This window comes from Neopsephotus bourkii, unplaced genomic scaffold (assembly GCF_033783945.1).
Source record: "Neopsephotus bourkii isolate Nb327-2 ecotype Australia unplaced genomic scaffold, CSIRO-AGI_Nbou_v1 NB_962, whole genome shotgun sequence".
Taxonomy (NCBI): domain Eukaryota; kingdom Metazoa; phylum Chordata; class Aves; order Psittaciformes; family Psittacidae; genus Neopsephotus; species Neopsephotus bourkii.
In genome coordinates this window covers 8,982,452-9,010,213 of record NW_026901456.1, presented here as the reverse complement: position 1 = coordinate 9,010,213, position 27,762 = coordinate 8,982,452, and the positions used below count along the sequence as shown (strand labels likewise).

At 38.7% G+C, this 27,762-nt stretch overlaps 1 protein-coding gene across 1 annotated transcript in view; it reads right to left on the bottom strand.

The window, feature by feature from the left end:
- TRAPPC10 (trafficking protein particle complex subunit 10) overlaps nucleotides 1-24,394 on the bottom strand; it is a 43,830-nt gene extending 19,436 nt beyond the window's left edge. The window contains exons 1-12 of the mRNA XM_061359273.1: nucleotides 24,162-24,394; nucleotides 16,068-16,149; nucleotides 15,266-15,401; nucleotides 13,992-14,188; nucleotides 12,296-12,491; nucleotides 11,379-11,490; nucleotides 10,067-10,314; nucleotides 7,694-7,840; nucleotides 5,862-5,976; nucleotides 4,607-4,683; nucleotides 1,827-1,918; nucleotides 451-591 (exon numbers count right to left, since the gene is read on the bottom strand). Coding sequence (XP_061215257.1) covers nucleotides 451-591; nucleotides 1,827-1,918; nucleotides 4,607-4,683; nucleotides 5,862-5,976; nucleotides 7,694-7,840; nucleotides 10,067-10,314; nucleotides 11,379-11,490; nucleotides 12,296-12,491; nucleotides 13,992-14,188; nucleotides 15,266-15,401; nucleotides 16,068-16,149; nucleotides 24,162-24,252 — 1,634 coding nt within the window. The 5' untranslated portion in view covers nucleotides 24,253-24,394. The remainder of the gene's footprint in view (nucleotides 1-450; nucleotides 592-1,826; nucleotides 1,919-4,606; nucleotides 4,684-5,861; nucleotides 5,977-7,693; nucleotides 7,841-10,066; nucleotides 10,315-11,378; nucleotides 11,491-12,295; nucleotides 12,492-13,991; nucleotides 14,189-15,265; nucleotides 15,402-16,067; nucleotides 16,150-24,161) is intronic.
- Nucleotides 24,395-27,762: the final 3,368 nt, after the last annotated feature.

Below are 27,762 nucleotides of genomic sequence, written 5' to 3'. Positions count from 1 at the left end.
GTCAGGCTGGGCATTGGTTGGCAGGTGGTGAATGGTCGTATTCTCTCCCCTTGTTATTTCCCTTATTATTATCATTGGTGGTAGCAGTAGTGGTTTTGTGTTATACCTTAGGTACTGAACTGTTTTTATGTCAACCCGTGGGAGTTACCTTTTAATTCTCCTCCCCATCCCTCTGGGAGCAAGGAGAGGAAGAGGGGGCAGTGAGCAAGCAGTTGTGTGGTTCTGAGTTACCAGCTGGGCTTAAACCATGACAAAATAGAAATGAAAAAAATAACTAACCCAACCCTCCTCAAATGAACAGCAACAATGGAAACAAGAAATAACTCAGCTCTCTGATGTCTGACAACATGAACTGTTAAGTAAAAGTTAGCGATAATAAATCAGAAAAATAAATCAGAAGTATCATTTTCTCCAATCTTGATTTTTTTGCCTCTGCCTTTTAAAGGATACTTTTCTATTTGCCCAAGCTGTTTCTGACATTCGGCTAACTGTTTTCTTGTATGTGTGACGAGCAATGCCCAGCCCTCAGCAAGGTAAGTTTTCAGTGCTCCTTGCAGATAGACTTCTGCGTTCTGTGGACCTTTCTTCCTCCTTTAAAAAAATAAAAAGAGATGAGTACAGAGTGATAAAAGAACCTCTACAGCCATGAAAACTCTACACATTTTCAAAAAGGGGTGATGGGAGAGGAACACTGCATGTGAATGTAGAACAAGATGCTGTAAACCATTTTATCTCTATACAGTAGTAGTTCAATGGTAGTCTTTAAACCTAACATTAATCCCTCAGGTGAATAAGTTAATTTAGGAGACTGTGTTGTGGCTAGAAGACTGCTTCAGCAAACAAAGGTGAGAAACATGCCCAAACATGTTTTCCCAAATAAGCCACCTGAGACTCCAGAATTCTTCTAAGAAAAATAAAATTAAATAGAAGAGCAAGGCACAAGGTTCCTTTAGTGGAATTTAACAGCAGGGATAAACACAAAAAATATATTTGGGGCCTAGAGGGATGCTCAGGAGGGACTATTCATTAGAGACTGTAGTGACAGGACAAGGGGTAACGGGTTAAAACTTAAACCAGGGGAAGTTTAGACTGGATATAAGGAAGTTCTTTACTGTGCGGGTGGTGAGGCACTGGAATGGGTTGCCCAGGGAAGTTGTGAATGCTCCATCCCTGGCAGTGTTCAAGGCCAGGTTGGACAGAGCCTTGGGTAACATGGTTTAGTGTGAGGTGTCCATGCCCATAGCAGGGGGGTTGGAACTAGATGATCATAAGGTCCTTTCCAACCCTAACTATTCTATGATTCTATGATTCTATATCTGGAGGTTAGAAATAAAATCACTGTTGAGTTTCACAGTGGGGAAACAGCTTTCCATACGAAACTAATTACTCTCCAAATACCATGTTTTCTGGCTTTTCTTAGGTATATATAGACACAGATGTAGTTAAGATAAGCTTTGAAACAAGTTGTTACAAAGCAGGCTATAATAAATGCAAAGATATGTCTTTTTCTCCCCCTACCCCGCTGCCCTTTTTTTCCCCCAAGGAGAAGAAATGACCAAGTTAAAGAACACAAGACAGTTGAAGGCAAAAGTACTAAAACATGAGTACTCTTATTTAGTTATTAAAGAATTAGGGTTTGATATGAAGAGATTGCCAGCTTTCTTTTTAATTTTTCTTTTTTCTGAAACACAGCCTGAAACTTTGGGTATATCTACATTTCAAAAAATTTTTTAAAACCCATGTTTAAATACAGCATATTTTCCTCAAGGATTATATTCAGAATTTCCAAAGCTAATGCATCTGAGACATTTTAAACATTCATTTACATATAAAACTCTGCCAAGTCCTTTCCCACAAGCTTAGCTGAGCGAATTCTTCCAATATTTGTGTACATTTCAATGGTGGCATGGGACAGATCCTGTTTAAAAAAACAACAACAAACTATTATAAGTTTTATGTATTTTTAGTAATTACACAGTATTTCACATAAACTCATAGCCAGTAACTAAGTTACTACAACAAAATGACCAGAATGAATCATTTTCAGATTTCCCCTTGCCCCAGCACACAATACAGAGCAGTTTGTAACAGGTCATTTTTACTTTTTCAGCAGTTGGTCATTATCCCATATCTGCATTACAAGCGGCAGAAGAAAAAGTCTATTAACAATTAAATAATGCAACCCAAACCCACCAAAATAATAGATCAGATGCAGTTTCAAGCACTTCTTTACACTTAAATTCTCCTGTCTTATTTTGAAAACACCTATTTCTCAGTGACTATATACCATTAGACTATCATTGCAGGATCGCGTAGTGTATCATTCCAGGCCATACCATAGTGTAACGTATTTAGAACAATATTAGAGCTTGCCCCAGAGACGCACAACTAGTACTTCAAAACCAAATCAACTACACGCAGAAAATGGTACATGATTCTTTCATGCACTTAATGGCATTACATGCAGCTTTAGTGAAAGTTTGCAGTATGTAAACATACAGTTAAACATAAAATGCTAAGTTACAAGCGGAGTAATTTCGCAAGAGTGCCTTAAATGAATATTGCGCGAAGCTATGCAATCCCACACTGAAGTTCCTCAGCCATCTTTAAGATAGTTTCCAATGCAGCCACACTTCCTTGCTTTGCCCTTATTACACCTGTAGTAACAGCAGCAAATCTTTCTCACAACATCAGCAGTTACAACACACACTGTATACCACCACCAAATGTTTCTTCTCAAGTTCTCAATCTTTGGCCACCAACATAAAACCATTTCACATCTTACAAACCCGCAGCCACTTCTGACTGTCAGCAATCTTCCACAGAAGCTCATTCTCCTTCACTTTATGTACTAAGAACTACGCTTCAAAACACTTCCAATTGCCTAATATTTTGCAGAGTATGTCAGAAAGCATCTATTCCTGTGGGGTAGGAAAATGACCTAAAACGAGCTCCCAAAGCCTTTCTTAGGCGTTTTTGATTATTTCTTATGGAGACCCTAGAAAAATTACTTCTTTCTTTCTTTAAGAACTCACAACAGTATCCTACAATAAACTAAGTGACCACTCTATCACTCCTTAATAGATCCAGAGGGGTCTTAGACACCAGCTACACCTACAAACAAAAAGCCATATTCCCCCAAAATTAAGGGGCATGCCAACATGCTTATAGAAGACCTGACAGTCTCACAAAAGATTCTTAAGTTGTTGCATGAGACCAGCCATGGAATAAGAACAAAGGGTTTTTTTGGTAATAAAAGCTCATCACTTCCTGCTTTTAACGTGTCTGAAAAGCTGCGTTTTACATTCCAGACTAAATAAAAATTGAAATGCAAGTAAATGATATTCACTGTACCTGGAAGTTTTAACTAATTCTATGCTCTTCTCCACTGAATATATGGATAAAATATGGATATATATAAATCATATACATTAATGTGACAGCTACATAGAAAACAATCTTTTATAGTGATATTTGAATTTCTGTTGCATAAAAGTACAGTCAGAGAAATACAAACAGGAATGGAAATTCATTCTTTGGCAAAGTCTGCAGATCCCGCTTAGTTTCTTAAATTTAGGCAGATACTGCAGAATTTAGCAGAGATATTTTGGTGCAAGTTAGAACTGAACATGTAAGAGCATCTAAGAATTCTGAAGATTTTAGCTTTGGCCCAGCTATCCAACCAGTCTTACAAAGAAATGAAGCATTAAAATGAAACCTGGTATCTTCAGACAAAATCTTTTCAGACTTTTTTGTTCAATAAAACTTTGTAACTCTAAGTACTACCTAGTTCTCAGATTAAAAAAAGCAGCTCAGCTTTCCTCCAACTTTACCCCAACAGCAGTAATCAAATATAAGAAGTTTCAGAGGAAAATTATCTAAGGAAAACAAAAAAAAAACAAACAAAATACCCCAAACCCCCCCCCACATTCTTGTGACAGTGTTTTGTTTTTTTATTTCATTTAACAATCTTCCATTAAAAAAAACAAACCAAACAAAGAAAACCAACAGATCATCATTACAATGGCTACTCAATAAGGGAGCTATCAGGGAATAAAACATGCATATTAAAGCACAGTAAGAATTCTCATGTGTCAGTCTATGTCAGCTCCAACCCTAATACCCAGAGATGTCCCACAGTGTATATATATATATATGTATATATATATAAATAAATCAACAGTATAACATAAACCATGTTACACTATTGCAAGATGCAAGTCTAAATCATTCAAAAGGAAGCTGAGTTCACACCTCAATATTTTTCTGGGGAAGACTCAATTCTGCATCTGGGATGGCAGAAGATGATAGCCATGGCATTGGCTACTTTAATAATTAAGTGTACATACTTAAAGAGAATAACCTTCAACTCACAGCCGTAAACATTAAAATTAATCAAATATTTGAAACCTGGGGAGCATACAAGGTTCCAGCTGTAAAACAAGTCAACCCTCTTGTGTTCAGTATGTAAGCAATATTGATATCAAAACACAGAAACATAGGTTTAAGTTCTCAGTGTTATTTTCTCAGGTTTGAAAATTTTGTCCCTCTTCAACCTATAATGTAAACACACAAAACTAATGTAAGCAAACAAGCCCCTGCTTACCAAGTAGTGTTTTTCAAAAGCTTCTACAGATGATAAGGCCTCTTTAAGTTTCTTATAAGGGCTCTGGGATGCATTGGCTTTAGGAAAAAGCAGAACAAGAGGTGTCACAAATACACTCCTATTTTAATAACACCCCCTCTGCTCCCCCCCACCCACTTTTTCCTTCAATAGAAAGCAGAGGGAAAACTTGAAACTAATTTTATGTGGTAAACATCACTATCACTTAGAGACAGATCATGAGTTTCTTCCCCAGGCTCTAAAATAAGATCAAGAAAGGCTGTTTCACAACTCTGCGTATGTGTATGCACATGTGAACGATGTTCAGGGTAGCAGGGTAAAGGCAAGCAGCAATGTAACTGTACATTTAACTGAACATTTATTCAACTAAGAAACACACACAATTGTCTTTAAATACCATGTTGTGCCAAGACCAATATTCTCGCAACTCCCCACTGCTGGATTTATAAATCAGCATGACAGAAGTATACTGTAATTTAAAAACATTTTACTACTTTAAACAATGTAATTCAAAAGAAAATGGTTAGTAAGACCAAGTTTTTTTCTGAAGTAGCTTGCTCAATTTATAAATCTTTGCCAGACCAAATATGTGTCAGTATTTCTTGAAGGAAAAAAAGCCCTCATTAATTTCATTTAAATGAATACAACAGGCACCATAGCACTGAATTAAGAATTATCGTCATACCTGCAAGAACAAGTGAAGCATCAACCTATCAGCTAGTGCTTCAAAGATAATAATTGTTCTAGCATATTTAACTTCTTAAAACTTCTTTCAGAAATACCTTCAGAAATACCCTTGTGGTAAAATCCACAAGGAGTAAATAAATTTGATTGTTCAGACACACAAATAATAGCAGTTCAACTCAAATAATACCACTTTGTAGCTCCAGCTGCAGATTATCTATTTGCATCAGATCAAGGATGCTCCATTTCTTTTTCAAATAATTTTATTTTTAATACTTGTCTGCAAGTATGAAAAACTTTATTCAAAACCAGTACTGTTCAAAGCTATTTACCTAAATGCTGATAAATGGAGCATTAATAGAAAAGCCTATACTTGCAACAGTAAGGAGATGCATTGATAAAGTACTAGACACACATGAGAAGATCGTAAGAAATATTAGTTCTATCAATGTTCATATATATGTAGGGATATTTGGAAATATATGTATTTACGTACTCGGTATTTAAGACGAATGTCAGTTATTAGAAAGAATGCATACATTCCTGCTAATACCTGTTTCAGGGCGTTCCGCTCCCAATCCAGCTAACAGATCGACAGTTCTGTTAAGGTCTTCTGAATTGGGTCCCTTCTCTGACACTAGTCCACACAGGTAACCCAGGGATTTTAACTGTAAGAAAACCCACATGCTTCTTTTAAATAAGCTATAAAATCAATATAAAACTCCTTTTATTTTGTTGCATCATTCCTACAATGCACTTCCACTACTGTCATATTGTACTGCTTATAAGATCTGTATTAAAGTTGCATGGGAAAAAAGTAGAGAACCTTTCAAAAGCAACTGTTTCTCAGAGTAGAAATCAATTTTATTATGAATAAAGCTGCATATAAATTACTGACTCAAATAACATTGGAACACAGGTACATAGACATATGTCCCTACATGCATAACAAGCAGAATAAAGCCTTCCGGTTTTGCATATAAACATGGACAATGCTCGAGATGTTTGACAATTATAACCAAAGATAATGTCTAATAACTGTGTCTATATTTCTGAAAACTATATACTCAAGAAATGCAGGCAGCCTCCAGCACACTAATTAGACAAGCTTGCAGATTTGCCCAAAGTGTTGAAAAGAGATGATTACTGTAAGTAATGCTACAGGGTGGGGGAAGAATGGTTGGAAAGATGCTTAGAAACAGACCAGGGCCAGCTGAGCTCGAGCCAGCAGTGTGCCCAGGTGGCCAGGGAGGCCAGCAACATCCTGACTTGTATCGGAAATAGCGTGACCAGCAGGACTGCCTCCCTGTACTCATCACTGATGAAGCTGCACATTTAATACTGTGTTCAGTTTTGGGCCCTCACAACAAGAAAGACATTGAGGTGCTGAAGCATGTCCAAGGAAGGGCAACCAAGCTGGCGAAGGGCCTAGAGAACAAGTTTCACAGGAAGCAGCTGAGGGAACTGGGTTGTTTAGTCTGAAGGAAAGGAGGCTCAGGGGAGACCTTATCACTCGCTACAACTACCTGAAAGGTGATTGTAGCACAGGGGTGCTGGTCTCTTCTTCCTAGTAACAAGTGACAGGAAAAGAGGCAATGGCTCCAAGTTGTGCAGGGGAGGTTTAGACTGGATATTAGGAAAAATTTATTAAGCAAAAGGGTTGTCAAGCATTGGAACAGGCTGCCCATTGAAGTGGTGGAGTCACCATCCTTAGAGGCATTTAAAAGGCATACAGATGTGCCACTTAGGGACACAGTTTAGTGGTGCACTTGGCAGTGCTGGGTGAACAGTTGGACTCAAAGATCTTAAAGGACTTTTCCAACCTAAACAATTCTATCATTCTAACAGTGCTACAACAATACCACACTACCGTAAAACCACTTCTAAACAGCAGTGGGTATGCTTGATACCCAGAGTCAGCATAGGATACTATCTTAAAGCAGTTCAGTTGTGTTGGTCTTTTGGTTAATTCTCTTAGAATAAGTCAACCACCAAGGTAAGCCCACAAAAGAAAAAAGGTCTCAGCTTGTCACATTACACCACATAAAATGGGGATGGCCATTAACTTTGTTGTTGTTGTTAAATTCTTAATTTTGTCACTAGTTGTTAAGTTTGTTTTTTTCTGCTAAATTTCAGTTCCACCTTACTGCTACTCGTTATTCTACAACTTTTTCCTTTACCGTTTGTGTAAGAAATACTATGAATGGGAGGAACATTTCCAACTTAGGTACACACCTTTCGTAGAATCACCTAAGAAGGATGGGAAGAACAAGATATAGAACCCCATGTTAAATTCTGTAATAGAAAGTGAAAAATCTGTTCCACAGAAACAAATGTCCCACTTCAAAACTGTAATACCACAAATACAACACATAATTTGATTACCTTCTCAGTGGCATAGCTCCATAAGCCAACTGTGTGGGAAACATTTGCATCTATTTGAGCCCTATCACAGCAGCCTTCTATTCTTTGTAAGACTTCCAAACAACTCAAAAATACCCAACAATCCAAAGCTCCAGGAGGAATAGAGACCTGAAGATGAACAAATAGAATTAGCTGGGAAATAAGCATTAGTCAGATGAGAAAAACATTTCAGCAAAATATTTTTATTGATACAACACAGCAGAGTCTCTTAGAAGAGCTTATTCCAAGAATACACAAAAAACCCCACCAGGCCAACTCTCACTACCTCCTGAATACTTTATATATATTAGCTTGTGAAACAAGAACAGCTAAGCAACTAAACAGTGATTACATTAACTAGATTTGATACATTCACCGAGATGGAAGAGAATGAAAAGAGGACTAATAGATGTCCTTGGGAAAATTCCCCAAATTTGGAAACAAAGCCTAAGGAAAGCAGAGTTAGGAAAAACTTCTGTAAATATACTACTATTTTCCTAAGGAGACATCAGATCTGAGACTGAAGTTTACAGTACACTAAGAAGATTAAAAAAATGGGGAAAAAAAAATTAGTCTAAGTTTCCTTCTCAAGAGTAAGTTAGTTAATGAAAGGATAAGACATCTGTCATGGACAGCTGGTTAAAGAATGAAGGCAAAACCAAACAACTAGACAAAAAAATTACAAAGAAGGGGTTATTAGTCAGGACATGATAAAGAAAGACAGTAGAGTTTGATACAGAAAATATCACAAATCAACATAAAGATGAGCATAACTAAAGACCTGGAATATGATCACAATAATGGTATCTCAAAATCCCGTTCATAAGCAAAAATATTCCTTTTAGAAAGACTATGAAAGTCTTGAAACCCATAATGAACTAGGGAGTTGACTAATGTGAGAGGAAAGTTCAACATGCAAGCTCAATGTATTTGAAACAGAAAATAAAAATCTGGATTCTGAAATAATTTTCAGGAAGAGAAAGGTCATGAGAACAGCACAGTTTAGATTTCCGCTAAATGGTGTCAAGCCGCATTAAGGGATTTGCCTGTATTAAGAAAAAGGATCACAGCAGGGATAACTACATGCTATGCACAAGTAAGTGTCACTGTCTCACAGCTTGAACACCTGCATTCAATTTGGATCACCACATGAAGACAGAAACAGCAGAAATAAGAGACAGTGCAGGAAAGAGCCCCAAGCACTGGGGGCACAGGACAGACTTGGGGTGGAGCAAAAAGGGGAACTGCAGTAAGCACCTTCAGAGATTTAGAAGGCTGCATCTATTTAGTCTGGAAACTAAAAACACCCACAACTACAAAACACACACACAAATGATAATATATATATGAGAATTACATGTTAGTTTTAGAATACATGAAGGTGTCAACAATGTAGCTGAAGTAGATTCTCCATTTTTAAATATGGATAAACAGATGGAACTCACTACCACAGTGCCAGACAGGCAAACGTTAGGAGCTACTGTTATAACAGCAGATAAAACTAACAGAGAACCCATGGGATTAAGGACATGGATGAGTCACAAAGTGAAATCCAGAAATATTCTTATGCACACTGTGCTGTTCTTAAAGATGTATTTCAATTCATAGACATCTGTGGTCCTACATGGAGGATGATCGGTGTGCAACATCCCTGATAAAAGCCCCTCAGAGGACTAAAAAACACCAGCAGAAAATAAAGTATGGAAGGAAGAGGGGCAAAGCATCGAGGCATGCAACATGATAAAAAGCTTTGAGAGATATCACTTGTTTCTATCTCTTTCTTCTGTCACTGGATGAGATAGGCAGAGACACATGCATAATACCAAAGAGCATTGCTAGGCACATAAAAGAATCACAAAGAACCAAAAAGACGATCAAAGCAGCATCCAATTCATATGGCAGTAAGAAGCCCTACCACAGGTACTGTTTATAATTCAGAACTGCTTTTTGTTACAGACTTCTAGCCTGCATATCAGCATACTAGCCACTCTGCCTTATATTCTTCAGTACAACACTGCTTAAGATTTAAATGATGGGAACTACAGTTCAAGAGACTGGTAATAACCCAGAAAAGAAGCAGACAAATTACCTACCAGCTTGAGAATTCAACTTTCCAAGTGGAGACTAGAATACTTTAACTAAACAAAGGTTTGTTTCCAAATTTCTTTCCAAAGACATCCTCACGATGAAGCATTCAATGGTAGCACTCTTACAGTCTTTTATTAAGGCCTCATTTTGATAACTCACAGACAGTGTTTACTGTATTCTGGTCGCCAATATCTAAACTTCAAAAATCTTGCTAGATCATCATTGAATAAAATCGTTCATATAATGGAATATATTATACTGACTCACTTCTAATAGTTTGAGTTCTTGCACACAGTTGTGAAGAAGCTCCAAAGCTCGCTGGGAAACCTCCCATGGCCTCTGCAGGAAGATTAATAACGTGCACTGGCGAGAAAATAGGTAACTACGCAAGTCCAGTAGAGTGGCTTCTTGATTCTGAATGAGCTCTCTCTTCTCCATGTCTATTGGTTTTCGCAGTATTAAACCATTCCAGCTCCTCACTGGCTGGCAAAAAAATGTCAGCCAGTTTGCACCATCTAAGTAAATAAAGTTAATATCCAAGAATCAACCACTGCTTTCTACTAAAGCCTCTTCTTCCTGCCCTCCAGAGGTTGTAAGCTGGCTTATTCTTTCTAATGTTTATCATATGACATAAGACATAAGACTTAATGTCTTAACTTCAAAAACAGAACCAAAAAACAACCAGCAAAACTTCCATAGTTAAACCAGATAACTGAAATTCAGCACGCTGAAATCCCATAGCATTTTGTGTTAATTGTGTATTTGTTATTAGCCTAATGGCATCAGTTTGTGATCTAGCAATTAAGCCTACCTGAAGTTTAAAACAAATAAGCTTTATCTACTGAAGTATTTCTTACTCAGCCATCATGAACACATGAATCCCCACTTTCAGGTATAGCACCAGGTTCAGTCAGGACAAATACATGTCACTGCAATTACTCCTGCACTATATTTTTAGCAGATTCATAACACATACCTGATTAAAGCTGTTACATAACAGCATGTGCTTTAGCTCATTAAAACAATTTAAAGTTATTTGATACTTTTTGCACAGTATTTTTTTCTTGGAAAAAACGTTAAATCTTCTGGAGTGCAGATTAAATGCATATTTCTATTTAGTTTTGCAATGAATAGCAAATATCTCATGTAATTTCAGGCAAAACTGAGTACATTTCTTCTGGAAGCTCTTTATTGAGTGACTTAACAGTGAGCTGGGAAAAGAGCAACTGTATCTCAGTCAGATCAATACTTCAGTAATTACAGAGTTTCAAGGCCCCCTTTGTAACTATCGCTTAGTAAGAGCCAAACACAGATTTTCATTTAAAATTGCTTCTAAGCCTCAGATGAAAAACAAAAATTAATGAGAGAATAACTGATGTACACTTGAGTTTGCATACAGCATAAAACAAGACCACAAACTGCTTCGTGCATCTTCACTACAATGTGCCATCTTTTTCTCCCATGTACGCATAAGGTACCCAAAGCACTGTGTTGTTTAGCAGAAGCATATTGAAGCAATTAATACACTTAACATTTATTAACACTTATTTAACATTTATTAACACTTGAGGACACTTACCACCAGCCCCAAAGTTGACAACGTACTGAGAAAACAAGGCATCCAGTTCATCATACTGTACTAGTGCATCTTCAAATTGCTGCAGCATCTCAAAGACGAAGGCCAGTTCTTCCTTTTGACACACAAGCAATACAAGGATCACGTTACTGATATTAGTCATGTCTGATATTGCAGCCTGCCCCCATCCATACACAGAGCTTTGGGAATTATTTTTCCAAATATTCTTTCCCTTCCAATATTCACACATGTAGGGAAACCTCCCATTGTAGCCAGATGTACCATTTCTTCTTAACACAGGGAGGTCCACAAAAGAAGATTAAGTCATACAGCTTTGCCAGTAAATTCTGATGTGGATCCAGATCCTGACCCACTACAAGATATTGTTCATACATCAATTAAAAAGTTGATATTTAAAAAAAAAAAAAACAAAAAAAACCAAACCACCAAACAAACAAAAAAAAAACCCACAACAAAAAAAAAAACCACAACAAAAGCAACAAAACTACCAAAACCAAAAAACTGAAGACTCATCTCCCATAATATTTTTCCCCCTCTGTTTACACTGTGAATGCATCAATTGCAGTATCAGTATAGGTACTGCAGACACAGTACTGGGACAATTACAAAAAATTCAAGAGCAACTTCTAAAACTCTTTCTAGATGCAATTTTTTTTGTTTCAGTGGAGGTCCATAAAACTTTGATTCTGCTTTTGTAATAGCGCTGTATAACAATGTAACACAAATCTGCTGCGAACAAGATCTAGGAATGCTGCTTTGTACAAGTCTTCGTATTTCCTGCCCCAACCCGCAAAGAATGAGCAGAACATTCAAAGTACCAGAAAGCCAACTACTACAACAATGAAGCCTTTATTATAATTAGGACTCAAGTACTCTTCTCAATAAAAAGAGAATCTTACCTGGACCATGAAATACTCGCAGAAGCTCCACCCTGGCTCAGTCCTTTTCTCTCTCAAAGTTCTCATGTCATCTTCAAACTTGCCTAAATTTTTGGTAAAAGACATGAGAAGCAACGTCCTGAGTTTGGTCAGGAAGGCATTCCAAGATTCCTGAGAACGGGAAGAGTCTTTCAAAGGGTCAGAAAGTACCACACATCTGAAAAGGAGATGGATAAAAATATTTTTGAGGAGGTAAAAACAAGGTTCATGTATAAATGCACAGCTGAATATTGTGTATACTTGACAGATTGAAACTGAACAGAATTTAGGTTTTCATTCAACACTAATCTGAGGAAAATACCAAAGTTGAGGGTTACGTTTGTTTCTTTGGGGGCAGTATGTTGGGATTTTGATTTTGTTAAGTGTTTTCCACAAAATAAGTATATAAAGCTTTACTTTTTCGTTTGTTTTTTTAAGCAAATTACGGATACATTATTCTGATTACTTAAACATGAGTAATGCTGTAGCTATCCAAGAAAAAGTCTGCTTAGCAATACATCAGCAGAACAGTAATTATAGTTACTCCTGGCAAGGATTATGCAAGATACAAATCAAGATCCATTAGATCACATATTGTCAGCTTTTCTAAAATCACCTGAAATAATCCTCCATAATATATTCTTACAGTAGTTCAATTTGCTATATTCTGCTTTTCTCAGAAAAGAAATAAACAAGTCACATTAATTCACAAATAAATCAGCCTTTTTTAGACCAACTTCTTTCCTCATTTTTTTCTATCACAATTTAGGAGCATTCAAAAAGCAACCAGTACCTGCAAAGGCAGGAAAATCTCTCATCCAAATAAAACACCATTTGTGTATAGAAAAGTCATCTTGAGGCAAAATGATTAAACCAAGCCAATCAACCAGTTAGAAACCAAAACCAAACTGAATCAGAGTTGTTGTTCTAAGCATTTGCCCAAGTAATCCTGTAATATATCAAACACTGTCTAGGTACAAAGAAAGTGCTGCCAATACACAGAATCTTTTAACATGCTGACCTGACAGTTACTGTCAGCTCACACCAAGGTCCAATGAGTGCTTCCATCTACTCTTTTCAGTTTCAAATGTTTATCCTGTTTAAAGTTAACTCTTAAGGCTAAAAGAAAAAAATGTAGCATATAATAGACTCAGTGAACTGTTTCAAAATAAGGAAGAGAGCATATATTAAAGTTGGCATCAAATTAGCATTTGTGTCTTATATTGACCTTAATGAAAGCAGAAACAGTTTCATATATTCATTATTATTTTTCCTTATTATTTTATTGGCTTCATATTCCCTGCTCACCTCACTCCTGTCACCTGTTATTCTGCTAATGCTTTTGCAAGCACCTAAGCAAACAAAATCCCCTCAAGTTCTAAAACCTGATTATTACCACACTGTTCCCCTTAAACCTCTCTTAGCCATGGGGAGATACTTGAAAGTTTTTTAAAACACTTTCAAAGCCACTGCAAATCCAGGAAGAACTGAAAATAAAACTTCTCCCTTTATCGTTTGTGTCAGTCTTCTTCGAAGTACAGGTCTTACAGTACCAGCAGTTTGAATGCTGGACATCAAAGAAAGTCCTTAAACGAATAAGGAACCTGTTACATAGAAAGTTTTTAAATTATCACACCAGTCAAAAGGTTAAAATATTTGCAAGTATAAGAATGCTTACCTGTCACTTTGTTTGTTACAGAAGTCATTTCTTATTTTATCTACTATAGAGGTTCGGGGAAGGATATTTGTTTTGTTCTTTTTCTTGGCATCACTCTCAACTACCACAATTAGCCAGTCCAATGAGTTGTGAGCTTTGAGAACATTCTGCCACTTAGTGATGTCATCCTTGACTGTAGTTTTGTACACTTCCGTGTCCTGGGATGAGAAATGGTGAATCATCAAATCAAACAGATATTCTCAACAATTTCAAAAGGCAACTTTTTTTTCCAGCAGAAGACAAACAAAAAGACAAGTCAAACAGAGTTAATGGTGATTAAGTTCACTTACTGAAAGAAATCAAATAAGAAAGTATTGTAAGGGTTTGGTCTTTGAATTTATTTCTAGCATTTTGTTTAACAGTAAATACATCTTAGTATTTGGTATCCTATCATTCTTTCAATAATAATTTATTATTTTAGACATTCTTGAACTTCACAACAAAAACATGTTTCTAACTACAAAGCTGAACTGTTTTATTCTCACATAGTAACAGAAGTGAGATGTTTGTGCCTTCTAATACTGCTCAAATCTTAATCTGTTTAAAAGCTTTTTCATGAAAATAAAATTTTAAAAACTCCAAAAGACTTGTTTGGCACTTTTCTGGCTTCTGGGTTGGTTTTAAATAGATCAATTCAGACAACTTTTAAGGCTTTTTTGGATACCTTTTGATTGGTCACAGATTAGAAGTCACCTTTCTGTGTCAACTGGATAACTGATTCGTAAGAGACCAAGCAAAAAGCAGTGAACTGTAGATAAACAGGATGAAGAAATTCCAAATCTTACCCAGTTTAGACTGCTGGTACGTACTAGTAACTGACACATATCAAAGATGCACTAAAGAAAAAAATCTTAGCTTACAATTAAAGCTCATGAATAAATCATAACTAAAATAACCTGGCCATTTCTGTATTAAGAAGCAAGCGTGCTGTGCTTCTGCATTAACACTGTTAGATCCTGGGTTTTGTCATGACAAAGTACTGAAAACAGGTTATTCAAAGGCCTATCCTCTTAGTGTCAAACAACATTACAAAGAAATACTGCAAAAAGTACTCAAGCTGACTAAGTTTGTGTTCCAATACTACTGGGTATTCGTGCTTATGCAGTGCAGACTTAATCGTTCTAACAAGCACAAAAATCAAATGAAAAATACCAGAGAACACAAGCAGAAAATCAAAACCATTTCATTTTTCAATCCAAGTACTCAGTTTTTCATGGTGTTTTCCTAATACTTACACAACATTCTGTCCAATAAATATGAAGAAAGGGAAAAGTCAGAAGAGCCTTATTTCCCTCTTTGGGTAGTAGCTCCTCTTTAAACTGAACGAAGTTAGATTCTAGATGAATCATCTTTGGAGCACGGCCGTAAGACCTACAAAGTTTAAAAACTGAAATTAACAGATAACACGTACATAGCAGAAGACAAAAATGAACACGTATTTTGGGAATGAGGAATAAACTGAAACACTCTAGCACAAACTACCCTTACTGCAGTTTAGTTTTAGTTAACTAAAGTTTAGTATCACTTGCAATGAGACAGATGCTCCTTTCTGCAAGAACAAGAGCTAGAAGCTTTTCAGCTTTCACTAAAAGATTTCCTGCATCTCTAGGACCATTACAAGTAGAAAATTCCAAATAAGAAAATCTACCTCTTTTTTTTTTTTTTTTTCCTAATCAGAAAAAAGTGGCCATACCAAACTTTCTGCAGGAAAGCACATCTAGTTTCGTGGAAGTTCCACCTATATCATCAAGAGGAAAGCTTATCACTCTCAGAACAAGGCCGCCAAAGCACATCAAAGCACATGCCAAGACAAACCCAAAAACCACACAAGCACAAAGAGAAACACAGCATTACTATAATTTTTCTTTAGGTGAAGTTCCCCATAGCTGAAGTGTGGAAGTGATCATCCTGATGTGCACATTTACCTTGCTTACCCAAGTTCTCTTTTCCCCTAGTCAGTTGCTGTAAGAGCTTCTCAGAGCACAGCAAATACATACACACAATGAAATAACATCACAGAATAAAATGCAAGTTTACCTCCTCCATTCCATGGGTTCTCTAGGAAGCTGCTGTGAAAGTGTAGGATATAAGGAAGTAAATAAATTCTGATCTCCAGCACCTAAAAGTGAGAAACACGAATCTATCATCCTATGCAAATTATGGAATAGAGATCAATAAGATATACTATTAATGTTTGTTGTTTCAATAAAAAGATGTAACTTTGTCTGCTATATGGAAACTGGAGTCTAGCACTGAACTAGACTTAAGTCTCATGCTCTCACAATCTAATACAACACTTTGACAAGGCACATACCACATAAAGTGTTACAGCTTCATATTACAATTTTCCGCACAGATACATAATCCATATATCAAAGACAGTACCATTCAAACAGCTGGTCCAACTCTAACTAAACAAGCAACTCCTTAGCCAGAGTCATTGGTCAAACAACATGTATTAAAACCCTCAAGAATTTAGCCTGACGACTATTTAGATAGTGGTTCACATCCCTTCTGTAGCTGGGACTGCCATAAGAAAATCAGCATTAGCGTAGTTCTGTGCTTTAGTGGGTTTGATTCCTCTCTTCCCATTATTATGGGGCTGCTGTTAATATGAAGCAGCTCCCTGACCACCATGTTCTTGCTGCCTTCAGAAAAATCAGGTCTGCTAACATGGTGCGGGTCCCCTGGAGCTGGCCCCATACAGAATCACACATCTGTGGTTAAGCTTTCATCACTTGGGCTTTGAACAACTACATTAAATGCAACACCACTGTAGTAGCTACTTGTATACAAAATGGAACAAAATGTAAGGTCTACCATATGGAAAAAAGTATTATCAGTAGCCTATTAACATTAATTCTTAAATTCTGTTCTTTTCCTTTGGCTACAGAGAGGGCAAGGAAAAGACAGGCTTAAAAGTAAGTTCTTCCAGCTTCTGATCGTTACCGGCATCTTTGAGCACAGAGATAGTAAACTCTGGATTAAGGTACTTTGTCAGACATGTTCGAATACAAATGGACCAGTCAACCACACTGGCAAATGCATAATGCCCAAATGGTCTTTCATGATTCTTAAACAGAAGGCTAGGCATTTGACATCTGGCAAACAGACACATCCAAATGAAAAGGGAGTAAGGTCAAAAACATACTTACCACTGCATTTGATCATAATTCAAAAATCTGTTATGTCATGTGCACTCTATAAATCTGAGAGAATGAGCTACTCCACGCTAGTTTAATGGTATCACTTATTAAATCTCTCATCCACATGTTGCCCTGACTTACCACAGCTATTGCTCCCTTCCCTGCACTTCTTCCTTACTGCCACATCATTCACTGGCTGTACTCTCTTTCTGTTGAAGATGGCAATTCAATCCTAAACTCTTTATTTCCTCCTGTGGAGATGCTACTCTTTCCCCTCCTCCCTCCACCCCACCCTTCCCCAGGATCATTTTCCACTCAAGACTTTAAGAGGCATAAAGGCAATTCTGCTATTTCCTCATGGTTTTCCACCTGTTTTCTATTTACAATCTGGAATCGTATAGCCCAGCCTGAACAGAAAGATCTTCAGAGAGCTATGGCTGGAGAATTACCTAACACCTTTCGTCTCCCTTCCACCATGCAGTCTCATCTCCTGGCACACAGCCTGGCATTACCTCCACAGTAGCTTAGCATGCTTTAGTTTATCTTGGAAACCCTTTTCTAGTCCACTCACCTTTTCCCAATTTTCCAATATGTGTTATTTTGATTACTAGCCACTAGCATAATTCTACCACCACATCATTAAAATACCAAACTTAAAAGTCTGATAGGCTGGCAGAACAAGCAAAACCAGCACTTCTGATGTCTCACCACAATAGCTAATATTCTATAATACAATTTTCTAAAATAGTTAAAAAACAAAATACAAACAAAACCCCACTCTACTATTAGAGCTTTAGCCTTAAGTCTCCAGAAAGCACTTTGCTTTTGACTTTTCACCTTTGTCCTATGCTGTGAACTAAGCGTAGCATGCCAGATCTTAAGACTATAAACAAAGCCTAGAACAATTATTGAAGCAAGTGTTAATCATATTGTTAATACTGTCTTATATCAAGTTACGTTATAACTTGATATAACAAGTTCTCTATAAGCTAGGCCACAGAAAACAGTCTATAGGTTTGAAACTCATTACTGCCCATAGAGAGTGAAACATGGCTTACTGATTTAGCAACATGAGCACCACAGTAGAATGATAACTCATAAAGCTTGGAGCCTGACTGAAAGAATGAACCCTGTATTTTACCTTGGGAGCATAGCAAAGTGTACTTTCTGTACTGTACCTGAAAGTCAGAGAATTATAGAATGGTTAGGGTTGTAAAGGATCTTAAGATCATGAACTTCCAACTTAATGGGCAGGGATGCCTCACCCTAGACCATGTCACTCAGGGCGGCTCTGTCCAACCTGGCCTTGAACACTGCCAGGGATGAAGCAGTCACCACTTCTCCAATGTATGCAAAAAGAAAGTTTCAGAATTTAACATTTCAAGTAAAAAGGGCTACTCCAGAATACAGAGGGAACTAAAAAATGATAATGTTCAAGCACCCTGCTATTCCAGAAAATAACAGAAAGCGGTAGTGTTCAAATTATATATATTAAAAAGAGAGACTTCTGGAGAAAAGGAAGAAATGAGAGAGCACATTTCCTTTCTTTCCACATTGCAAAGTACAGAAGGTGCGTCCTTTGTCACTTATCGAAACACTTGGCAAACAAATTCATACAAACAGCTCAGAAATCAAATGCAAGCAAAGCAATAGAACCTTAAGAGGGTTTTATGATAACCTTAAATCAGACAGCCCAAGTTAAAAACATTTCTATGACCTTCAAAGACTTGATATCTACCAAATTGACATCCAAAATACTAAGATGGCCAGGTCAAGTGAAAGAAAAACAAAACTTACTCAAATGAGTCTTGATTGTGAACCTGGATGTAAAATCTCACCATGTAAATGAAATAAAAACACAGGCTGCATTTCTATAGAGCACCTCATAGGCATAAACCTAATTCTGGGGAGAAATTCTGAAAACTACATTACCCAAGAACTGAAGCTGGCATCTAAGCCAAAACACTCCTTATTTAAGTTGTAGATTAATGCAGAGGTGACTGTGCATCCTAGAAAGTACAGCTCCAGAAGACCACATGAATGTCCAAACTACTAATTTTAAAACTTTTATGCTATTGGTCCTACATTTTCCCTTTCCCCCTTCTTCCCCATTTGTAAAAAGACAAAAAAAATGAAGACCCAGGGAACTACAGGCCAGTCAATCTCACCTCAGTGCCCAGCAAGATGGGGCAGATCCTCCTGGAAATTATGCTAAGGCACATGGAAACTGAGGAGGTGATTGGTGACAGCCAATATGGCTTCATAAGTGCAAACTGTGCCTGACAAATTTGGTGGCCTTCTACAACAGGATGACAGCATTGGTGGATAAGGGAAGAGCAACTGATACCATCACAACCGAACTTGTGTAAAGCATTTGACATTGTCCTGCACAACATCTTTGTCTCTAAACTGTGAAGACACGGATGTTACAGTTAGACCTATGAAGACAGGCTAAAAGAGCTGGGGTTGTTCAGCCTGGAGAAGTCTCTGAGGAGACCTCATAGCAGCCTTCCAGTACCTAAACAAGGCTACAAGATGTCTGGAGAGGGACTTTTTACAAGGGCATGTAGTGACAGGACAAGAGGCAATGGCTTTAAACTTGAAGAAGGTAGATTTAGATTAGATGTAAGGAAGAAATTCTTCACTGTGAGGGTCATGAGACACTGGAATAGGTTGCCCAGAGAAGCTGTGGTTGCTTCATCCGTGCAAGTGTTCTAGGCCAGGTTGGACAGGGCTACGAGTTGGAACTAGTAAGATCCCTTCCAACCCAAACAATTCTATGATTCCTTCCTCTTTGTCTTTCTCCCTGACATTTTGGTAGATCGAGTCAATGAAGCCATCCTCCTTTACCCCTGTCTGGGACACTTGTTCTCTTGAAAATTCATTCAGGAATAATATGTGAACCAGAATGACCACCTTACAAGGACTCCCAAGAGAAACATGTACTCTTTGTGGAAGCTGTTTGATACAAAAGAATCATAAAATACTGACTTCTTGTTGTTGCTGTTGTTGTTTGATGCCTGCCTAAAAAATGCAAAGAACTGGGTTTTTTTTTCCTAACAGTTTCCAAACTTCCTGAAAACTTACAGGCTTTGTCGCTGCAGTATAACTCACTACATAGGCAGGCAGTGAAAAAGAAAACTCCTGAGGCCAGCTGACTAAAGTAGGCAAATATTTTCCTTTGATACCAATGACAAACCCAGTCGACTGAGATAAAAGGCTTCAAACACTTTTAAAAAAAGCTGAGTGCTAAAACTACATTTTGGTGTGGTTTTGTTTAGTTTGTGACCCCAAACACCAGTAACTGCTAATCTTTCTAATCGCACTTCTGTTTCCAATGGTAAAAATTTCTGCTATGAATCTTTTTTGTAATTCCCTAGCCTATTATACGTGGATCCATCTGAAGTTTTGGAATGCTGGTGGGTGTATTGTATTTGTTTCTTTTAAATGTTTCTCCTTCCCCCCCAGTTCAGATTCATGTTCAAAAGAGGCCTAAGTTCAAAACACAAGACAGCTTAATTGCTATATAAAAATCTTAGCTGATTCACCGGTAGCCTGCAGATGAAAATCCTTTTTCTAAAACTTTACATCTTTACTTACTGCTCCACTACTAAATATGTAAAATAAAGGTTTAACACTAACAAGAATATGCTGCTGGTACTCATGACTATGTAAGACCAACTGCCTAAGAATGCCGTTCAAACTAATTTGGAAAGGAATCATCATGGCAGTCAGTCCTAATTGACAAAAATTATTTAATACTACATGGGATGCTGCCATCTGGAGAAAAGGGAAAAAACATACAGAAACACCATCTTTCTGTGAATACACTATTTTTTCCACACTTACAACATATAGTTGTCTGTTTGCCTAGAGAAAATGTCTCTAGAAGTTTTTGGCTAGATAGAATTCAGTTCAGAAAACTATTAACCTAAACTCTATTAAAACTGTAGGGCTTTGCCAGTAATACAAATACCACAAATAAAAGGCTAATGCATCTACATAAAAATCCTAAGGACAATTAAGTTGCAGTACCAACATGAGAAGAGTAGTGACAAAAACTGTATTTGCAAGTGCCATCAAATATACAAGCTACATGGTATCTACCATTTTTATTCTATAGGCCAAAGCCTGTACCTACATAGAGAGTGCTGAATTCAGGGTTATACCAAAACAGAAAATAACTACTGCTACAATACAGACTAACTCACAAATCTGAAAGCATAAATGTCTTTACCAGAAAAGCATTCCTTTCACAATACTGTCAAGTTTATTTCAAGTCATTTGTTTACAAAACGTCTCCGGTATGCACAGTGTTCAAAGGAAGTTTTATTCCAAACAAAACTCTCTCTTGGGTTCTTCCTTATTAAGAATAAACCCTAAGAGTTAACAGGAGTATTTCACGACACAAATATTTACCTGACAGAGATTAATCTAAATCTTGCAGCAAAAAGGAAATCCTTATGTTCCAAGACACAGCGTCACTTAACCTTCACTCTTCCTTCATATAATGAAAAACTAGGCACCCCCTTGCAGACCTGTTTCCCCCTCATGTGCACCTGCCAGGTGGGGCAGTTATCTCAGACATCTCCAAATGTATGAAATCAGAACCACTAAATGAAAGATAAACTGTATTTCTTGAACAGCTTCTAATATCATGGCTTTGAATGTGTATTCCCGCAGACCAATACCAAGCCAACAATTCTTTCCCTGGAAGACCAAGCTTCACCTCCTAATAAATCACTGGCAATGCAATGCTTAGAAGAGCTTGCCTTCAAGTAAGTGATTTCTGTTGAATGCATTTGTTTGAAATACTAGGGTTTCTAACTGCTTCAGTTCTCTGAACAGAAAAAAAAGGAAACTAAAACTGCTAAAGCAAAACACATTCCCCATTAAAAGCAAATGTTACAGTTTAAAAATGGTAGCAAGTTGCCCTTACTACATTTACCAGAGAGGTCATCTCTGAGCACTTTTGCCTTATTTTCTGAATTAGTTTATCTCAGACCAAGCCATTCTAGTAAATATACTACTGTCATGCTTGTTCACAGCACCGGAAATTATTCCTTCAGTACAGGAGCAATGCATACAACCAATACACAAGGTTCACCTCATATCTCATTTGTAAATATGCTGCTACCATACTGTATAGTGATAAATCCGAAACATTTTGCAACCATGAAGTACACTCGCTGTATGAAATATTATTTTCAGTATCAGATAATTGGGCTTGACTGAAATCTGATGAAATTTAACGTTCAGAATTTTCAAAATTTCCTTGCATAAAGATACCAGAGTTCTTTTCTGCATTTATCAAGAAAAAAGCAAGCCTGAGGTAAAACTGCATGTACTTCAACATACGCTCCTCATTCAAATCATACAGAACAGTAAGGCCTGACATGCACCGCCACCACCCCACACACAGAGACTCTCCAATTTTGAATACAGGATAGAGTCAGCAAATCTAAAAAGCAGGCCACCACAGCCTTAACAGTAGCATAAAAACAACAAGGAAGGCAACGATATCCTCTAGATGTTTCCACTGTGTATATTTTTCTGACTTTTAATCTGTAGGGAAATGGATTTCAAAAGTCTTGGAAGAGGTGAGTACAGAAGATTCAATACAAATATCACTGACTTCAGTTTATGAACTGCATTAAAAAAGTCTAAGAAAGACTTTTAAAAGCACATTTATAAAATAGCCTGGAGAAAATACATAAACACATCAAGTTCCATAACTACATAGTTACAAGGTTAGTTAGATATATTTTCCTAATATCAACTCAGTCTAAGACCTTAATCCTGAAAAATTTCTGACTTCAGTGTAAGACAACACATACCTGTGTAACAGTTTCTGTTTCACAGGCTCATAAATCATTCCCAGCATTTTAGTGATAAAGGGCAAATACACAGTTTGTTATGGCATCGATAGAGATACTTCTGACTAAGAATGAACAGTCATGGGTTGATTTTTGTTAAAAAAAAAGCAGAATTCTCTACACTGATCTCATTCACCTTACTTCTTTAATAAGAACATTATAGATGTACTTAGAATAGAACTGGCTATTTCAGTTGGAAAGAACCTACAGCAATCATCTCATCCAACTGCCTGTCCAATTCAGGGCTGTCCGAAAGCTAAGGCATGCATCTACTGCCTCTCTAGGAATCCTGTTCTAGTGTCTCAACAGCCTCTTGGTAAAGAAGCGATACCTCACGTCCAGTCTAGTTCACATGCCTAAGTGGACTTTTGTGTGCAATCAACTCTCCATACGTGTAAGGAGCTCATATTTTACACCAGGACCAGCATGCACACATCCCAGCTGCCTGCCTCTGACACCTAAAAGAAATAATTCACTACTGGAAACACACGATCCGGTTTGTTAAATAAACTGTCTCAGCAATGAAACCAAAGCACAGTAAATATTAAATTATAATGTCAGTAGGAATTTCTCCTCACCACAGAGGATATCTTACTCCTCGTGACTTCTCCAACCCAGATTAAAACTACAAAAAGCTCACTGGCAAGAAGTTTGGGGTTTAAGATTTATTGTCATATTTAAATCTCTTCCCTTAAGCACCTGTAAGCATGTCATTTGGTTTTTCTCTCTACTATAGCCCTGAAACACAGTGACAGAAAACCAAGTTTATCCACTGCCATTAAAGGGGGTGGGGGGTACACTACCAGTAAAGAGGCAAAACCGGACACCAGAGCCCCTTGTAGGCTCCGTGTCCCTCAGCCCCGAGTGCCGGCACCCCTCCAACCCGGCCGCTCCCAGCCTCGCCCCGCTGCCACCTCCCCGCCGTGCCAGCCACCCTCACAGTCCCTGCGGGCCCGCCCGCCGCCGGACACCGCCCCGGGCCGCCTTCCACCCGGGCCCAGAGAGGGGCACCGGCCAGAGCCACCCCCCTGCTCCGGACAGCCATTGCTGCCTCCACACCCCCCGGTTGCGACTCTTAACGACTGTCTGGTGGCGCGGGGCGCACTCACAGGTAACGATGGGCTTGTTCTCCATGGTGTAGATCACCGGCGGCTTCTCCTTGCCCTCCTCCTCGGCGGCCGCCGCCGCGGCGGGGTCCATGAGCAGGCGGGGTCCTCAGCCCCGGCTCCCCCGCCCGCACGGCGCCATGGAAACGCCACCGCAGCTCCCCCTGTGCTGGGGGGGCTGGGACGGGCCACTCCGCCTCGCGGCCTGCTGATGCCCCCCCCCCCGCCTCCCCCCACCCCCTCCCCGCGTTCCCGCAGCGCCGCTCCGGAGGGGAAGGCGGGCGAGCTCATCCGCTTCCTGTATCACCGCCTGAGCATTACCGCTTCCGGGGAGCGCCGCCTGCGGAGTTCGGCGCGGCCGCCCGGGGGTTAACCCGGAAAACGGGTGAAATAAAGGGGAAACGCGGGATCAGGGGCGCCGGGCGTGGCTGCTCGGTGTGGGTGAGGTGCAGCCCACCTCTTTTCTCCACAGGGATAGGGAAGGGGCGGTCACTGAGGCGCCGCCGGCCCGTTCCGCCCCGCTCTGAGCTTGGGGCAGCCATTCCCGGGCGGGGTTGTGGGGGCCTGCTGGCGATCGCGAAGCTACAGGTGGCCGGAGGGAACCCCAGGGGACTGGGAGCGGGGCTGCCGGTGCCCTGAGGAGACTGCGGGAAAGAGCCCCCCGGTTCTGCCCGGTTCGTTGATACCCGGCGGGAATATCTATTTAAGTCTGTTACAGGACTTCCGTGAGGTTCTGGTGGGCAGCGGCCCATGGCCTGAAAGGGCAGGGAGGGGGCCTGGCTGTGCCGTGACCGACAGTGACAATGCCCTACAACAGACAGGTTGTGGTGGTTGCTCTGGGCCCAGAAGAAATGGGTTTGTGAGACAGATGCATTACCAGTTTTCACAAGTGGATTTAAGCCTCTCTTTATCACCCTTAAGTAATCCCTGTGGCAGCATTGAGAGCTATTTTCTTCTCTTCTGCCTAGGTAAAGAAACCCCCCATGGCAGGGGAGTTGGAGCTAGATTATCTTTAAGATCCTTTCCAACACAAACCGTTCTATGATTCTATGACTCTGTAGCACATGCTTCAGAGCCTAGGTCATTCCCATGGCTGTTAGAGCCTGCAGCTCAGCTGGGTCACTGGGAGTAAGCGCATTAGGGTTCATATTTTCCACTGACCTCAAATACTTTAAGCAGTTTTGTTGCAGGCCATCTTCAAAATATGCTTTACAGATCACAGGGAATCAGGCAACAGATGACTGACCTTATAATTCACTAGTTACATTCTTGGAGCATGGAAATCATGAACAAGAAAGGACAGTGAGTTGTGTGTATAGAGCATGACCCTGGAGGATTATAGGGAACAGAAAAGAGCACACAGCATGGGCCAGTGGGTAAGTGGCAGTGAATGAGGCGCAAGTGCAAAACTGGCTGATGCAAAGGAAGCACAACCATAAGTGTATTTCCATGCCAGAGCAATGCATAGCAGTTTGTGTACATCGGTGAATAAGGCCCTTAAAGTTCAAGGGCTTGTACTGTGCTGTTTTAAAATGCATAGACATAGTAAGATACTGCACTTCTGTTGGCACATATTAGTTGCATTAGGCTTCAGTTCTCATAAAATTGACCCTTTTTTTGTTGTACACTGAGATCCTATTCCATTGTTTTTAATAAATTGTTTACTTTGGTATTCTGCAGTTTCTTCACAGTCAGGAGTCCTAAACTTAGATGACTTAAATTTACTGTCTCAAATAGAAGTAAATAAGATACAGAAGAGCATACTGAAAGTAGTCTACTGCAATGGGTAAAAAAAAACAACACTGCATACACGTGTAAAACCAAATGTAATCTAAGGTAGGACTATAAATGATCTGTGCATTCATGACTGTTCATTGCACAGTGACATTGTTTGGGTGTTGTGTTCAAGTATTTCCAGAAGTCAGTTTGTTTAGATTTTTCTTTCAGCAAAACCTTACCTGGGTTTTCCTGGTAAGGGAAGCCTGGTTCTCTTATTTGCTGGGCTTAAAATGTTTAAAAAATAATTACAGCATCTTTGTAACATGTTTCATTCCATGCTGCAAATGAATATTCCTGTTTTATCTCTACTATTTTGCTTTGGGGACTAATGGTTGTTTCCAGTTCTCTTGAGTATTTTCTTCAGCATTTACACAGAACTTCTCTCTCACCTTGGTTGTAATAAGGCTTGTTTCTTTGGCACAAATACAGAATTGCTTACAAGGCCAAAACTAAGAATCTTATACAGCACAATAAAATGTTGTATCTGATTTTTCAGGATTAGGTGAGCAGCTGGACACTAAGACTTTTTCATTACTTTTTTTTAGTGCTATGAATCAAGATGTGTCATGGCACAATTTTATTTAAAAAAAATGGCACCATTTATACATCATTTTACAGTATAAGTAATAACTGGGTGGCAAATACGTGATTTACTGAAACATAAAAACACCGTTGCGTGCATGTGCAGAAAATGATAAATTCCTTCCAGTAAGGTAACTCATGTCTTGTGTCTGTCCTGCAAAGTCCTAAACAACACAAGGAAGGAAAACAGGCAGGATTATAAGTCAAATAAGCAGGAATCTCTTCCAGTGATCTCCCTTTACTATAGAGTGCTTGTCCCCTTTTTTTTTAATCACCACAGAATTTCATATGTATTCAGTCACCTCTCACTAGCTGTTATAGCATAGCTGTAGCATTGCAATGTAGCTTTGCAGCATAGCTGTTTCTGTTAAATAAAGTCCTAACCTTGCTAGCTGTTTCTATAGGAAGTGAAGCAAATACATCTGCATTTGTGGTTTATTCCCAAACCATCTTACCTGCAACCAAAAAAAAAAAAAAAAAAATTAACATAAGCAAGAAGATCTAGAATACTAAGGACAACTTTTCCCTGTGTTCTCAGGTGTTTAATTGTCAAAAACACTTGAATTTGATTTGGGAACTGAAATTGACTGGTCTCTGATGGGACTAGAGAAGTAGTTCTGTTATAGCAAACTATACAGAAAAAAAATAAAGCACCTGGAAATCAGGACTTTGACAATTCGTACTTTTACCTTGCATTTTGCAATGAATGGAGGGAATTTTCTTTTGGGGAAAATGTGGGAAAGGGAAAAAGGGATCACCTGAATTGCAGTCAGAATGTTCCTCTTTACACCAACGTCTAAAATGCTCTTTGTCTCTACTTAAGTCATACATGTCTTAAGTGAACATTAATTTTTTTATTCAGAAGACCCAATCATAGACACAAGGCCACCTTGGTGCTTCCATTCTGTCCAGTTTTTCAACATGCTTAGCAAGATAAAATCACATTCATGCCTATAACATTCTCTTCAGCAAAGCAATTAGCAAATTGTCTTCATCATTTCAGTTTGTTGGGTATCAGGTGCCTGAAGTTTTTCCCTAGTCACATTAGCAGAGGAGAATTATACCTGCACTTTAAATGATGAATCAGTGAGAGAGGAGGAGCTGAACTGGAGGTAGTTTATAGCCAGACAGAGCCTGGACAAATGCTTCTCCTGAGTATCAGCATTATCATTTCTATTACAGCAGTAGGCTCACTGCCCAAGTAGGTCACCAGTGGGGTAGATCTTGACTTTGAAGTGCAGTA